Source organism: Aptenodytes forsteri, unplaced genomic scaffold, assembly GCF_000699145.1.
Source record: "Aptenodytes forsteri isolate BGI_AS27 unplaced genomic scaffold, ASM69914v1 Scaffold14, whole genome shotgun sequence".
In the NCBI taxonomy this organism is placed as follows: Eukaryota; Metazoa; Chordata; class Aves; order Sphenisciformes; family Spheniscidae; genus Aptenodytes; species Aptenodytes forsteri.
This window is the reverse complement of record NW_008794457.1, coordinates 257,751-274,252: the sequence shown is the minus strand read 5'-3', so window position 1 is coordinate 274,252 and position 16,502 is coordinate 257,751. Positions and strand designations below refer to the sequence as shown.

General features: G+C 50.5%; 1 protein-coding gene across 1 annotated transcript in view; it reads right to left on the bottom strand.

The window, feature by feature from the left end:
- Nucleotides 1-264: 264 nt before the first annotated feature.
- Nucleotides 265-16,502, bottom strand: part of CNGB1 (cyclic nucleotide gated channel beta 1) — a 29,980-nt gene continuing 13,742 nt past the window's right edge. The window contains exons 17-32 of the mRNA XM_009290804.2: nucleotides 11,716-11,814; nucleotides 10,550-10,707; nucleotides 10,213-10,392; nucleotides 9,235-9,443; nucleotides 8,290-8,340; nucleotides 8,088-8,174; nucleotides 7,534-7,591; nucleotides 6,947-7,076; nucleotides 5,506-5,647; nucleotides 5,113-5,272; nucleotides 4,404-4,501; nucleotides 4,235-4,318; nucleotides 3,689-3,807; nucleotides 2,915-3,061; nucleotides 2,240-2,435; nucleotides 265-575 (exon numbers count right to left, since the gene is read on the bottom strand). Of these exons, the coding sequence (XP_009289079.2) occupies nucleotides 360-575; nucleotides 2,240-2,435; nucleotides 2,915-3,061; nucleotides 3,689-3,807; nucleotides 4,235-4,318; nucleotides 4,404-4,501; nucleotides 5,113-5,272; nucleotides 5,506-5,647; nucleotides 6,947-7,076; nucleotides 7,534-7,591; nucleotides 8,088-8,174; nucleotides 8,290-8,340; nucleotides 9,235-9,443; nucleotides 10,213-10,392; nucleotides 10,550-10,707; nucleotides 11,716-11,814 (2,134 nt within the window). The 3' untranslated portion in view covers nucleotides 265-359. The remainder of the gene's footprint in view (nucleotides 576-2,239; nucleotides 2,436-2,914; nucleotides 3,062-3,688; nucleotides 3,808-4,234; nucleotides 4,319-4,403; nucleotides 4,502-5,112; nucleotides 5,273-5,505; nucleotides 5,648-6,946; nucleotides 7,077-7,533; nucleotides 7,592-8,087; nucleotides 8,175-8,289; nucleotides 8,341-9,234; nucleotides 9,444-10,212; nucleotides 10,393-10,549; nucleotides 10,708-11,715; nucleotides 11,815-16,502) is intronic.

Genomic DNA, 16,502 nt, shown 5'->3' with positions numbered 1-16,502 from the left:
TTCACACTATCTGAACACTCGCTAACCATCCAGAGCCATAAAAAGCAATTTCTTCAAGGCTCCCTCTCTGTAAGGCTGGATTTTGAAGCAAGAGGGCTGGTCTGAGATTTAGTGGGAATATTCATAAAGATGCTCAATAAAAATAGATCTCCAGAGCACAGATACCTTGTACGGTTCTGGGTCATATGGCAGAGGGTTTTATCAACAGCGAGTGAAGATCTAGGCAGAAAAGAAAGGCAGATCCTACCCATAGCACTTAGCGAAGCCTACAGCCACTGTGTGGAAATTGTTAACAACAAAAAGCTTCTACCCCAGGCATTTGCCTGACTCCTACTCCTGCCCCAGGACCTGCTTGTTTTTCATTTCTCTTCTTTTTTTTCTTCTTCTTTCTCCGAAATCTCAGCAGCAAGGATTTCTTCATCTTCTTGTGCCATAGGAATCACACGAACGGTGACTAAACTATCAGAAGATTTTGAGAATATTTCTTTTCCCAGGTCAGTGGATGCTTTGTGGGAGATGACAGGCGATCTCCGGTGCACTGGCGATTTCGGTGGGATCAGACTGACGCTGGAACCCTACGATCATAAAAAAAAAAAAAATGACCAGGGCAAAATCAACCTTAGCAGACCCTTGTCCACCACCCCGAACCACGGCGTCTGAACTGTGCAAAGCCAGGCAGGCGTTTTGAGGAGTTTCACCGCACCGGACCTCATCATCGGGATGTCAGCTTGCTGCCAGAGGTGACCCCTGTGAGAAAGGCAGCTGGATTATATCCTGCACATCTTGAGAGAAGTGTACAGAGATGAGTGCAACGCTCACACCTCCTGCACTAGCTCTTGTTTTGCTCCCAAAGCATCTGGAGGGGTTGATCTTGGCAAAAGCTTGGCAGAAGCGTTGTTGTGAGGGAGCAGCCCTGGACTGCCCTGTCTTAAAACCTCCTTTAGAGAGGAGCCTCAGAAACCTCACCTACGGACGTGCCATGGACAGGGCTGTCCTTCTAACGGGGTCCTGCTAACCCCATTAGCAGTGTCAGCTTCTAATACATGCACCCTCTGATGACGGGTCTCGTTGCCACTATCGTATAGACCACGGGGTGCCACTGTTCACCGCTGCCTTTAACTGGTTATTAATTAGTGTTAAGCACTGCAGTGTGTGAAGCCTCGTCATGCTTTTGTGAAGGACTGCAGAAACGCAGTCATGCTCAGCGTCTCCCTGGATATTTACCCAGCCTCAAGGCCACCGCGTGCTCCATATCAGCTGCTCTTTCACCTCCCTTTACACGTCCAGATGTGATAGTCTGCATAACTCCATGGTGGGAAGAGTAACAACAAGGTCTGCATGGAGATACGACCTTTTTTACGAGTTCAGCAGAGACACTTGGAAGGGGGGAAAAAAAAAAAAAAAAAAAAAAAAAAAAAAAAAAAAAAAAAAAAAAAAAAAAAAAAAAAAAAAAAAAAAAAAAAAAAAAAAAAAAAAAAAAAAAAAAAAAAAAAAAAAAAAAAAAAAAAAAAAAAAAAAAAAAAAAAAAAAAAAAAAAAAAAAAAAAAAAAAAAAAAAAAAAAAAAAAAAAAAAAAAAAAAAAAAAAAAAAAAAAAAAAAAAAAAAAAAAAAAAAAAAAAAAAAAAAAAAAAAAAAAAAAAAAAAAAAAAAAAAAAAAAAAAAAAAAAAAAAAAAAAAAAAAAAAAAAAAAAAAAAAAAAAAAAAAAGCAGGGCCACTTTCTTTTTCAGTTGCTCGACAAAAAGGCAAGGGTGATTTGACTGCAGCTCGTGCAGAGCTGGCAGGATGGCGTGCCTGCTGCTGGGGGCCTCGGCCCCAACCACACCGTGAAAGCTTTGCAAATATTGACTGGCCTGTGGATGCTGAATGCCAGTATCACCCTCCGTCCCGCCAGCACATCGATTAATTACGAGTGGCTCTGTCTCTGTGGCACGGAAGAGATGTTCGTCTGTGGCTATAGCCCAGCTAGAAACTAGACTCAGGCTTAGCATAGCTGGGCAAAAAGTGAAGGTATTTCCCTTCTGTGTTGCAAAACAAACCCTGTGAGACAATGACATTCTCCCAAGGCCGTGTGTAAGATGCTGGACCACCACTTCCCATTTGCCTGCGCTACGTCAGACCCCGATGACCTGAGCTCACTCCTTTAAGGCACCTTAATGACAGTCTCTGGAGCTGGTCGGGGAGAGCAGCAACTTGTCATCTAAGGAAGCAAAGCCAAATTGCCATCCTCCCCACGCTGACCTGCGTCGCCTGCATCGCCTTCAGCTCCTTCAGCCTCTGCTGGAGCTGCGCCAGCGGCCCTTTTCTCCCCATCCTCCCCGTGATGGCCAGGGCAGCCCGGAAGAGCTTCGGGGTGTCAGCTTTCGGGGGGATGATCAGCGGGTCTCCGGGCGCTCCCTTCTCATCTTTGGGTTTATTGTTGTTTTTCAGCATTTTTCTACAGCAAGGAAAAGGAGAGATGATTTCAGACCGGGGACATGTTATATTAGCTTGATTTTATAATGCAGAAAAATCAGACTTTAAAAGGACAGGAATTTTTTACGCCTTAGGAAGGACAGAACAACAAATCTAAGTAATGCTAAAAACTAAAGTGAATATTTTAATAGATTTTTTTTAAACGAATGCACTTTGGCCGCGTTGGTTCCCGAGTTGCACCCGCTTTTAGCGGTGAAGCTTCGCAGCAGGGCTGGGCTGGCTCTGGGCACCTCCAGCCTCCCCAGCCCGGCGGTGAGGGACGGGTGCCCTCTGCCGAAGCGCGGCAGCTCCAGCCCGGCTCTCCTCCGGGGACGTGTGCCTAACGCCTGGTGCCTGCAGCGGGAGTTTTCGCACGGAGAGAAATCTCCCCTGCGATCTTGAAACCTGTACTCTGCTTTTTTTAAAACCCCACAGGCTAGAAAGCAGCAGCCCGACACGCACTTGGCCTTTTTACACAGCAGCTTCTGAGACTCCGGATAATGCACCAAAATCTCGTTCAAGTCCTTCTTATCCAAAATGAAGAGGTTAGCAAAGCCGTGAGCTATGACGTTTGCTGTTCGGCGATTTCCCCCTCCTGCCGCCAGCAAGCTGAGGGAGACATGGCGAGATGTTAACGCTGTTATTAACGGGCTCAGCACAGCATTTGTAATTTAAAACCTCCCTTTTCCCGTCATGTCCCCCCATCTCTCTCTTTCAGAAGACTCAGAGTTTAATTTTCACCCCCAGTGAAATTTTCCAAGCCCAATTTTTAAAGAATGCTGGGAAACGTTGGCATGGAGCGCTACATAAAAAATGATTTGCCTGTTTGAAGGTTTAAATGTTGCATTTTACACCACTCTAGTGTCTGCTGGGCTATAGGGAGGCAAACTCTATCACTGTGCTACAAATGCTACAGGACTTTACATGCTCATGAAATGGGCAGATTAATGTCTGGGAGGCTGTTTTAGTGAAACATCTTTTCTCATTCATTTTCCCATCCCTCCATATACCTCTGCTTACTGTCACTAGCTCCCCAGGCAGAAAACATCACAGTGACAAAAACAGCGGAAAAGCTCCAAGAAAAAAGCTGTAATTTGCGTAGCAGATGCTGCTCAGTGTTCGTGGCTCTCAATCACAAAGATTAATTAGGGTGTTCCTGATCTCCCCACCTCCCACCCTCCTCGCCCAGAGCCCACAAGCTGTATTTCCCCAGCTCCCTGGCAATGCTTCACTCACCTTATTTCTCCAAACACGGATCCGGCTTTCAGAGTCACCAGCACGGTTTTGCCATCGGGTCCCCCCAGCACTTGCACTTGTCCTGCCTGAATAATGTACATCTCGCGGCCGATCTCTCCCTGCAATGAAGATGGGTGCTGTGTGGGGTGCCCAGAAACAGGGAGACCTTATGGATGCCCTAACCTGCATCTTGCTGGAAACCTCCGCGACCATACTGCCCTCTCCAAGCTCTCAAAACACTTTGTCCTGATGGTGCTTACTCCCGAGCATCCTCATCTAAGCATCCCAAAGTCTCCTCCAGCTCGGCAGGCTCTTCCCATCTCTCCTGCTGTTCATGGCTGCAGCAGAAGAGGTCAGTCTTTGCACAAGACCAGCTGCAACCGAGGATGTTTTTGCTCTGAATTCCCTCCCTGTGAAGTGGCTTGATGCTGTGAAGCCTGGCATTGATGGGCCAGGCCTGGGTTTCTCCGCTCTGCATTGCTCCTAGTGCCCTGCACAGCCTGGCCACGACACCGGGGATGGCAGGGCACCCGAGCATCTCATTACCTTCTTACACACGTAGTCATTAGGCAGGTAGACCACCGATCTGAGCCGCTTCAGCATGTCGAAGACCATCTGCCTGTCACAGCCCTGAGCCGAAACAGAGCCAACAGTGCCGTTAGTCTGCGCTGGCATGCCAGGCTCCACTGGCCAGGACCCGCGCTGCAGAGGGTACCTGGAAGAGGGCCACTTTGCTCACGATGTTGTAGTTCACACTGATGGCGAGGTCCATCCTCATCTTGTCCGGCAGCTGCACCAGCAGCTCTGACTCATCTGTGAGACGAAGCAGAAAACTGGCTGTTACCAGCACTTGATCCGAGAGTGCGTCCTTGCCGTGGCAGTGGGAGAGCAGCCCGCATTTTGGTGGCAGAGGGCAGGAGCCAGCTTGCCCAGAAAGGTCTCCTCCAGCCTCTGCCCAACCAGCAACCTGCAGGTCTAAAGCCAACAGGTGATGGAGAGCGTTATCCCTGCCCTGACAGCTCTCAGAGACAGACCGGTAAGCCCAAGCCAGCATCTTTCTTGGCCAGGAGAGTGGGCGCAGAGGTCTTGCCTGATGATTTACTGGTAGGGTGGGCTAGTGGGTTTGCTGTTGGACACACTCTGGCCAGCAATTGCCAGTCACTGCCTTCTCCCCAGGGACCGTCAGCTGGGATGCTGGACTCAGTGCGCTATGAGTGATGCCGGGTCACCGAGGTGCTGCGACCTGGTGGCAGCCTATATACTCTATTGGTGGGCGAACAAGCCCGTATAGCAAAGAGTAAAATAAGCCACCCCCCCGCCCCGAAACTGTGGTGCTGTTTGGCAGTAATGTTTCAGCTCTGCAAAACAACCGCAGTAAAACACATGTGATGCAAGTGTTGACCCTCGGAGCATTTGGATCTCACCTAGCATGCCTTGCGAATGCCACGTGTACTCGTACCACATTTTCACCCGGTTCTGAACAGTTTTGGGGATTTTGTAGAAGTTCATGTATTTAATGGTATTGTCCATGCAGCTCCGATAGTAAGTTTGCCCTGCAGTAGCGGCGCCGACCACATCTCTCATCTGAATAGGAGAAAGGGGTGGAAGAGATGTTTTAATTGCTGTTGCTTATCCATCACGCAGGTTAAGCAGTCTAGAGCACATATGCTGAGTCCTAACAGCATCTGCCAAATCCTTTTTGCCTTCCACCAAAGCAGAGCAGGTCCTTGCACGGGGAAAACAAACCTGGAGGTACAAACCTTTGGACCAAACCCTTCCCCACCTGAGGCTGGGAACTCCCCGTGACTCCTGCTCACCTGCCCTATCATGATGGAGAAAGCAAAGACGCCTGTGAAGTAGTTCAGCAGCTGAAAGACGATCTCAAACAGCGTCTTGGGGTCCGGCAGGCCCCCGATGGTGATGAGGGTTTTGACTGCCCAGTAGTAGCAGCGGATGTAGCTGGGAGGAAAAGAGGAGGCAGCTTTGAAGGCGTTTCTGGCGTGAAGGCCTGTTTCACCCCTCAGTACCGAGCTCGCATCCTCTGGCCATGGCAAGCCAGAGCCTGCTGAGAGTAGGTGGGTGACAAAGGGAAAATTAGGGGGCTGCAGACTCCTCACCACACCTGCAGGTGCTGCTGGAGGTGCTACAGGAGCAAGGGGACGTAGGCACCCTCCAGAAACCTCTGCATGGGATGCTCAGCTACTCTGGCTACTCCCATTTTCTGCTTCTTACAGCTCCACTACCATAAACCAGCAATGCATTTTCAGCAACGTTTACAGTTTTAGAAACAGTCAGGGGAAAAAAAGGGTTTGTGAGCAAATTGTTAGCATGGGACTCGGATGTCAAGTGAATTATTGGTTCACTGGTCTTGGGCACTCCCTTGGATGGTATAATTACACCTAGAGATAGATACAGATATGTATATCACACAAAATAACTACACAGCAGCAACATTAACATGGGAAGCTGAGTGCTCAAAGGGAAGGCAACACCTGCACTAAGGCTTCCTGGGTGACAGTCAGTTGTCCCCACCTATACCCACACCTCACGCTAAGTCTTTAATGCACGTGCCCACCCCTTTTTTTGCAGGAAACTCTTATTTACTGCATGGTGCTAAATTAGTTGAATGTTACTCAGTATTTTATTTTGCCCATGTTGTACAACCTGAAGGTGTGGGCATTCGTTACGAGGCAGCATTCAAGCTTGCGAGCTGAGTGCTCTCCCTGTGGCATCCATCACTGACAGCACAATGAACATTTAACACATGTATCTTGGAAATGCCACGGCGAGGGGATGGGGTGGCCACTGTCGCTGTCTTGCACCCTGGGAATGAGGGCGCTGGGCTGGCCTGAGGGGCCTGACACATGGCACCTAGGACACACAGCTTGAAGCCTCCATCCTGACCTGGCAGCAGCAGGTCAACACGAACAGAAACAGGGCTCACACTGCCATCCTGCTTGGCCAGGGAGCATTCCCTTGCTTCCCAGCACCGGGTTCCCAGTTTTTCAGCCTCTTCGAGCTGTGATTGCCTTTGATCTCAGCCGAACTGCAGCCTCTTTGTCTTGCAGCACTGTATATTACTGCACACCCCATCCCTCCTGTCCCCGTCATTCTCCCTGGCTCCACATCTTCTCCTGGCACCTCCAACCCTTTGCTTCAGGGGTTTTTATGAACCCAGCTGCATCCTAATACCTCCCTTCTTGCTCCAGCTCATCACAGCAAGCTGTGCTATGTGAGGACCCAAGCCCTGGCTTGTACCTGTTTCCTTCCCCATCATAGACCCAGGTGGTAGAGCCCAGTCCTTCGTAGTCTGATGCCCAGTAATAGAGGCAGGAGTTCACGTGCAAGCTGTACAGTAAATAGGCAGTGGTCCGAATCACTCTGCAAAAAAATAGGAAAGAGCAGGAGGGGAGATGATATGGCATCTGCTGGGAGAAACACGTCAGATCCCCCCCGGCATCACAAGGAGCTTCGAAGCGATGAGCCGAGTGCTGACCATGCAGGTCCTGCCAGTGCAGGAACCACAGAGCACCCAAACGTGTGGCCCCGCTGCTCTTTCCCGCAGCCCTGCAGCTACAGAAGTGCCAGAAAAAGCAGCTTATCTGCTGGTGGCTCCTCTTCACCACCAGCACCCCTAACCCTGCTGGGTCAGGGAGAGGTGATCCTACCCACATGGGCTCCAGGACCCCCACATCCCACCTGCATCAGCCAACACCCATGTCAGCCAGTCCAGGGAGGGTGGGAAAATAAATCAGAAACCCAGAATGGGTGCACACCAAAGTGAATTTTCTCCCCCCGCAGTAACAGCAACCCCATGCTCCCTCCCTCCCTCCCTCCCTCCCTCCTGTAGGCGTTGCTCGGGACAGACTCCAGGCGGTTGTTGAACTCGAAGAAGGCCATGTACTGGGAGGAGAAGGAAAGCAGCGCGCTCCAGCTTCCCGCGGCCCCCGCCGGGAGAGTTACGTCCCCATAAAGCCCCACCCCGCCTCTGTTTCCCTCCTGCAGCCCCTTGAACTCGAAGAAGGCCATGTACTGGGAGGAGAAGGAAAGCAGCGCGCTCCAGCTTCCCGCGGCCCCCGCCGGGAGAGTTACGTCCCCATAAAGCCCCACCCCGCCTCTGTTTCCCTCCTGCAGCATCTCTGCAGCATGAACTGCTGCAGACAGATTTGGCTCCATCTATAAGTGCCCTTCTATTCAAATGTGAGCGTGTTTTAGGATTGAAATGAAGTGTTTGACCAACAGCCCCACAAAGCCTTCGGGACGAGACTTCCCATCCATTTTACAATCCTCTTGTCATCACCGATGAGCCTAGCAAGCCACAGCTTACCCCAACCAGTGTGGGACGCCTTCACATCCCCTGCGACTGGTATTTTGCCTGATTTTGTAAGCTCCAACTCACCTTCAGACAGCGAGGAAAACGCAGGAGTGGGTTGACACCGACTTTGAAGTAGAAGAAATCCAGGGGCAGGAGGCACGCCATATCCATCTGAAATCCACACAAAGAGAGAAACCTCTGTGGAGACCTGCAGGCATGGTGGGACGAAGCTGCAAGCCATGGCTCAGATTAAAAATTCAGATTAATAAATAAGATTACGTCTAACCTTAAAGCGTTGTGATCGCAGGTAGTTCTCTCTCATGGCCTTTTTATCGGTCTGGTTGGGAATAGGAGGGAGAGAGAGAGAGGAAGATTGGTCATGGCTTACAGAAAGGAAAGTCATGGCCAACATGGTCATGCCTAGCTTTCCTCTTCTGCACCACAACAGGGAAGATGCTCCCTTCGTGCCTGGGAAGGGGAGCAGAGCAAAAGGAGCAGAAGAAGACCTGGCCGTATGCCATCTTCCCATCCTATCTCGAGACATCTTGTGCTTGTTTTGCATCCCAGAGAAAGCACATTGCAGTGCCTGCACCACAAAAATCAGAGTTTACAGGAGAAACCTCCCTGTCTGAATATTTGCACGGGCAATGGGAAGGCTGTACCCTCAAGGTTTAATTTTTCACAGCTTATTTAATTGGGTTTGGAAGCGATATTCACTTATCTCAGGCGCATGATCTATGCATTCAGACTGTAATTGCTTTTGTCGTATCGCTAATGCATTCTGCCTAGCTGTGCTCCTGAGAATTAAACCCCGAGTTTATGCCACCTGCTCACGATTAGCAGCGTACGGCTGCACTGGGGCCGGTTGGCGTGCACCTCACCGCGCCACTGGCAGGACCGCTTTGCAGAGCAGCACCCTCCAAGCATCCCTACCCAGGAACAGGGCCGCCATGGACCACATGCTTTCTAGATGGGCCGGTATTGACTTTAGGGGAAAATTACGTATTTTTGGTGGACAAAAAGACTGCCGGCTTATCCACTACATGGCAGGAGAGATGCTTGCAGTCCTCCAAGAGTGGACACAGCCCTGATGGCCACGGCTGTGGTGGAAGAGCATGGAGAGCTTGATTCAGAGATCAGTGACAAGCACGATCCACGCGCTCGGGGTGATGGGGATGGGAGGTCCCCGCAGCTGGTCCCCAGCAGTGGGACACAGCGTGCTGCCACTCACTATTACGTCTCCCCCCTGGACGAACTGCAGCCGGGTCTGAAAGACGAGGATGTCCAGCAGATAGACGAGGTCGCAGAGGTAGTCCATGAGCAGCCAGCAGTAGATGTTTGATGGTGTCTGGTAGGGGAAAGCCCAGCGGACGGGGATCAACCAGCAGTTCCAGTTCCAGGCCACGACAACGAAGAACAGCCACAGCACGTACATCAGGTCTGCGCACAGGGAACCACACCATGATTAGCTGGGCATACATCCCTTGCCCGTGTGAATCCGCTACGCACAGGGGTTTTCATCCCCTGACCTGCCCTGAGTGCAAGGAGGAAACCTGCAGGTCTCTTATCGATGGCATTTAATTGCAAGTGAGCTGGGCTGTAGATGCAAAGTGGATACCACCGGTTGCAGAGCACATCGCTTTTTATCAGAAAGCTTCTTCTAACTTTGCTGGTTCAACTAGGTTTGCTTTTGCTTTGCTCCCACAATACCGACGACTTTCTTGCTTTGCTTTTTTCCCCTTGAGGCTGTGCTGAGCCAAGTGCTGGCTGCCTGAGCTTGGGGGCTGTGAAATAACTGTGAAATAGCAAGGACTAAGGAAGGAGCTGGGATCCTGTGGGGTGTCCACCAGGCAGTGGATTTTTCCTTTGTGATTTTTATTTCCATTTGGGGTGTCCACACCACAGGGACAGTGTTTGCCCGCTAAAGAGCCTGAAAAGCAGAAGGCTGCCCCTTCTCTGCCTGGTTGTGCTCCTGACACCCACAGCCATTGGGAAGTATTTAGGCAAGCCTGTGCCTTGCAGGGGAATTTAAAACTCTGGTTCTTTTAGTATACAGGTGTAAGCTAAGTTGCTCCTTGCTTAGTTGTCCTCCCTTCTCTACAAGGTCTCATCTTTTACACCTCCTTGCCTGCTCCCCTCCTTACCCCCTCTTCCCCAGCCCCACCAGCTTGCCCCCAGCCCGGGCGCATGGCCGTGCTCCATCACTCACTGGTGAGCGGGTCGATGCTGCTGGGGAACTGGTAGTTTTTCACGCGGTCCAGCCAGGGCTGGTACTTGAACGTGCAGCACAGCATCTCGCAGTAGTGCTCGTCCCCCACTGGCTTGTCCCCCTCTGGCTCCCCTCCTGGGGGAGGCACCGGTGCTGCCGCAGGTGCCAGCTTGGCGGGGGCTGGGAGAGGCCACACAGTTATTTTCAAGGGCAGAAAATCATCTTACGGCAATTTGTTTAAAGGTCTTTAAATTGATAATGAAACAGCTGTCTCCCTGAAAACACAGCGTGTGTGGGGACCCACCAGTTAAGTGCTCCCAGCCCCACGCATACTCACATGCCTCAGGGCTCTCGTCATCTGAGGTGATATCGAGGTCAGTTAGCTTCTCCTTCACCCTCTCAGTCCTCTCTTTGAAGAGCTTCACCAGCTCCTGAAGCCGGTTGTTGATGACGGCGCTGCTCAGGCTCGTGGCTGAACCGACGCGCTTGAGCAAGCTGCGAGGAGACCATCAGGCATTTCATGCAGGTAGGAAAGCACAAGGGCAGGTTCATGACCCATTTTTTAACCTACAGGATCCTGAATTAGGATTTACCCATATTTATTTGGCTATTGTGTAATCAGAAGAACACAAATTAAGGTGATTTCAGCAAAATACTGTCAAGCAGCACCAGCCTGAGCCTCATCCTTGCCCTGGGGTGTGAGATGCCCTCAGAGGGACTTGGGAAGCACCAAGATCCCAGGCTGGATTGGATGTGCTTGGGAGAAGAAGATTTTGGAAGAACTATGGGATGAAAATGTGCACCAAACCCCTGAATTTATAAACTATATCTTCTCTTTTCAGCTTCTTTATTAAAACTAGGTTGGATTCAGAGCAGGATGCTTTACCTAGCATGACTGAGAAGCATCAATACGAGGGAGGACAAAAACAAGCTTGTTTGCTGTAGCTCCAGGCCGGTTCATTGTAATAATTGGCACAACGATTTCTGCCCAGGAAGAAGGCAAAACCCTGCACCATGTGGAGGTGCAGACCTTCCCCAAGACTTTGCTTCCCAGGAAGGGCAGCTCCCTCCAAGGCTGTCCCCCGGGGCTGTAGGGAAGCCAGGACCTGGGGTATGTGATGCACAGCTTGTGCTCACTTCCTACACGGAAGAAAAAGGTTATTTCTCCACAATCAGTGAAAACAAGGTGTCCCCATAGTGCTATAGCATATGTAGGTCAAAGGTGCATCTTCTCTGTGGTTAAACCTCATCTTAAGGAGAATATTTCTACCTGGATACAGGAAAAACAAGAGAGCAGTTTCTGCTCCAAGGAGCATCGTGATCGTTTTTTTTTGGAGAGGGGGGTGCATTACTTGTTACACAGTGCTAGACCAGCTGCGGGCACGGCTCCCTCTATCTTTGGTATCCCAGCACTTCTAGGATCTTTGCTATTTCCACCCGAGCCCCGGGATCCGAACCCCTGGGAGCTTGGTTGATCCAGAGCCCCTCAGTTCCACCACGCACCTTTCCCTCTGCCTCTCGTCCCAGCCCAGCAGCGCTTGGGTGTGGGACTGGCTCACCGGTCCCTCGTCCAGACCATCCACCGGGGACAGCAGCTTCCTCCTGCGGACACAAACACAGCGACTGACACTCGGCTTGTCCCTCATCCTCAGCCAGCTCCTCTCCCTCCTCCTCCTCCCAGGTCTCATCTGTTTCCACTTCCCTTTCTCCTGCCAGGGTCAGTTTCCCCCTAATTTTTGGCGTTGCCTGAAGTTAATGGGAGCAAACCACCCTGCTCCTTTGCTGCTAAAGCCCTGTTCCTTCCTGGGCACCACTGAGCCCACGGCTGCATGGGCATGCAGCCACCTGGCCCATTTTGCAACCCGTTTTGGGCACCTGGCAAGACGGACAGAGAGCAGGCACCGCTCTGCGCTCGTCCCCAGTGCCGCACCATCACGCCACTGCGCTTCAAGAGGCAGGCAAGGAAAATGCAATCACGGTGAAGTGGAGCAAAAAAGTGAAATCTGGACAAAAGGGAGGGTACTGGGGACACCGCCCAGCTCTGAGCTGGCTCCGGAGCACCTTAAACTTCTGAGACAAAGAGTGAGTTGCAGAGCAATGGGTGTGTAACATGGACCCTTTAATGGCTGCGGACACCTGCAAAGCCAAGTGCAAAATGCAACGGCTAAGAATGGCTCCAGGTTCAAGAGGAGCACTATAAATGCCGTCCTGGCAATGCTGAGCCAGTGGCAGCTGATGTCTTCCTAGAAGATGTGTCCTAACACAGCTGGTGGCTCCCTTTGGCATAGACGGGTTTCTGGGACAACTTCCTTACATGTGGGCAAACAACGTGGCAGAAAGAGATCTCAATATGAAGATGACAATCGCGACAAAAATCTGGTTTGCAAACCTGCAGTCAAGTCCAGAGTTTCAACTGTGACAAAGAAATTGTCTTCTGCCACCACAGCTGTTGCTCTAAATTAACCAGGATTTCACTGACCCTGGTGCAAAATGGCTCAGTGCCACATGTGGAGCAGGAGCAAGCAGGACGCTGAGGGAGGTCGTCCTGCCATCGCAAGTCTCCTGAAGAAAGCCAAATGTGACGAACCCACCCGCCTCCAGCCTCGCTGGCTCTCAGGCGTGCCATGCTGGGAAGGGGAGCAGAGGAACAAGACCAACGAAACCTTCATTCCTCAAGTGCACAGCACAGGGGCAGAGGAAAACCACCACCACCCCTGTTAAAGTACCCTCAGATGTGGATGGAGAGGTTCCGAAAACCACATCAGTTTGGAGAAAGAGCCCTGCCAAGGTTCGTGATGTTGCTAGGACAACATCCATCGCCTCTCACTGGTCTCCAGCTGCCCTTCCCCTGCCTCTGCCCCTCGAGGCACCACGCTGCCCCATTGCCCATCCTCATCCATGAGCAAGCCCAAGATGCCTACATCGACAGCCCGATGGCCTCTTGCTCTGTAAGGGGGACCCTGTAGAGAAGGTATCGCCGTCCCCCCCTCTTTGCCTGTGGCACGACTCCCCACAGGCCACAGAGCTCGCGTGGTCACCCTCCAAGTACATGCAAAGCTTTGTGTGTCAGCATCCATCTGGGAAAAAAAATGCTTCTTTTTGCTTCATATTAATGGATGCCCTCGGAAAGACGTAAAAGGAAATAAATGTCCCCAGGAAGGTTGTAATTCCAGAGGTGCAGGAAACATCCCTTGATATTCTGCCGTGCCTGTAGTTCACCTGCATTCCCAGCAGATGCAGACATGAGAAGGAGCAGGAGCTACCCAAAAAGCAACGCAAACCTCAGCGGATTTTGGAAACTGGTGGGTGAAGGGCTCAGAGGGAACCTGGGATGTTACATGGAGAACAAGTCTTATGAGGCGCAGCTGAGGGAACTGGGATTGTTTAGCCTGGAGAAAAGGAGGCTGAGGGGAGACCTCATCGCTCTCTACAACCACCTGAAAGGAGGTTGTAGCGAGGTGGGGGTCGGTCTCTTCTCCCAAGTAACCAGCGATAGGACAAGAGGAAACGGCCTCAAGTTGTGCCAGGGGAGGTTTAGATTGGACGTGAGGAAAAATTTCTTTACTGAAAGAGTGGTTAAACATTGGAAGAGGCTGCCCAGGGAAGTGGTGGAGTCCCCATCCCTGGAGGTATTTAAAAGACGAGTAGATGCAGCGCTGAGGGACATGGTTTAGTGGGTGGTGGTGTTGGGTCGACGGTTGGACTCGATGATCTTAGAGGTCTTTTCCAACCTCAATGATTCTATGATTCTATGATTAAGTCCCATGGAGAAGCTCACGTATGTCCAAAACCCTGGCAGGTCTAGCAGTTTCCCAGTCATCCATGGGAAAAAAGGAACCTGTGTGATAATCCCCTGGAAAACATTCAGTCCTTTGATACATTCCAGCTGCAGGGGACGTTTTTTGGGACAGGACCTCCAGACCGCTGGTCAGAATGGCACTAAAACCCACATTTTTTTCCACTGATGCATGAAGACTTCAAACCACATCTCCTACGATACAAAGTGACCCAAGAGACACATAGCTAGTGAAGAGGAGGACTGCGTGTAGACCAAGTAAAAGCTAAAGGTGAAAGATTAAATAAATAATTAAATGATTAAATTAATAATAAATTAATAATAAATTGAGATGTGGAAATGCACAGCACAGGTAGAAAGAGCTGCACGAACCCCCTTGCACAAACACGCAGGAAGCACAAGTGTGCAGGATCTGAATACAAGCAATAAAAATGCAAACTGCCACCTCAAGAGACCAGGTAGAGAGTGCAATTGCCTAAATAAAGGTATAGGGTGAGCAACACGAGGCTGTCAGCCGCTGCCTGGGCTTGGCCATTGGTGTGGACCGTGGGTCGCTGCTCTGACGCTGCCCTGAAGCAAAGCCTCCAGCTACGCTCAGGTAGCTCTGCACCCGGCCACCATGCAACCGTCCACTGAACCGCCAGCCGTGATGGAAGACCTTGTCGCAGCCTAAACATTGTTCCATTTTTCAATGCCCTTGGAAAGCTGCGGCCACAAGCATCGGGCTGTCCTGCGCCTGCCTAGAGCAATGTGGGGTGCACAGGGTCCCTCACAGAGGCACTGCCCATATGGCATCGTCTGGTGTATCCTAGTACTTATTGCCTGCAAGAGCCTGTTTCCAGGCACCAGTTAGACAACATGAGGCTCTTTTGCAGTGAGTCTTTCGTGACTCTGTCTAAACAACATTGACCCTAATCCTTCACAGCCCCACACAGGAAAAAACTCAAGACTGTGGCCAATAGAAGTGACTTAGGATAAATGGATGATTGCTCAATGCAGAGTTGATGCCCTCTTCCTCTGAAAACACCAGCCAGAGCCGAGCATTTTCCTTCTGGTTCAGAATGATGAAATTTTATTTCTTTATGTAGCGAAACAGGAGTTGTTTGCTTTTAAAAATCTCCAGCTCTACCAAGGGACCTCCAGTGTTGTCTTGAGAGACGCTACCTGCAGACATGGCAGAAAGGTCCATATGCTCATACTGCATATACGACCTGCTTTAAGAAATTGGTAGAAAATAGCATGAGAAAACTGAGGTGCTGCAAATATATAGCTCTACTGGGGAACCATAGGATCATAGAATAGTTCGGGTTGGCAGGGACCTCTGAAGCCCATCTAGTCCAACCCCCCTGCCGTGGGCAGGGACATCTCCCACTACATCAGGATGCTCAGAGCCCCGTCCAACCTGGCCTTGAATGTGTCCAGGGATGGGGCATCCACCACCTCTCTGGGCAACCTGTGCCAGTGCTTCACCACCCTCAGCGTAAAACATTTCTTCCTTAGATCTAGTCTGAATCTACCCCCCTTTAGTTTAAAGCCATTCCCCCTTGTCCTGTCACAACAGGCCCTGCTAAAAAGTTTGCCACCATCTTTTTTATAAGCCCCCTTTAAGTACTGACAGGCTGTGAGCCTCGACAGCTCTCCAGCGACGAGCTTGTTGTCACAGGAAAATTTTCATCGCTGGGCTAATAGAAAAAAGGCAGTGAGATTCAGCAGGTTTTAAATAATTGGCCTCTTAACGCTGTCAGTGTTTGCACTGCAGGTATTTTGTATAACTCCTTGGGCTCTGCTTTCCCAGTTTAAAAAGCTGTTCAACAGACTGGATTATGGACATTTTTACCATCTTAGTTTCAATTCCTTCAGGAGCTTGTTTACTAAAAGATCCAAACTATTAAGTAAGCATGGATATAACACCTGGTTTTCAGCACAGAAAAAACCACCTTGGTTTTTATTTTTAATCCTCTTCAAGAATGAGCCTCAAAAAACCACTAACGACCAAAAACCCATCAGCTTCCTCCAGCTTCAGTTTTAAAGCTCAGTTTTAATCCTCCCCTCTCCGAGCATCCTTGATCCGAAGACACACAAAGCCAGGTGGGAGATGCTGCAAACCCTTCCAGCAAAAACGCAAGAAGAAAATTGTTGTTTTTCATGATGAAGACCCGTATCCAGCACACGGAACCCCCGCACTACAAATTTGGGAGCACAGACGCTTGTGTCAACAGACAAATGGGATCTGACCACGACCTGGGGATCGAGCCCATCTCCAGGAGAACACACAGACAGGGCTGTCCCTGGCCCCCAAAAGCTTTAAACAAAATTTAACCATTTAATTAAAAAATGTAAACAAGAGGCAAGGCTTTTGCCATCTCCCCTGCCTTGCATGGGGGTGACACCCACTGCACATACATCACCCCAGCTCACTGCCCAAACCCGCCCGAAACGGGTTGCTCTATATGGTTGAATAAATTTTCCTGCACTGGAACTGTTGTGGGGGGGG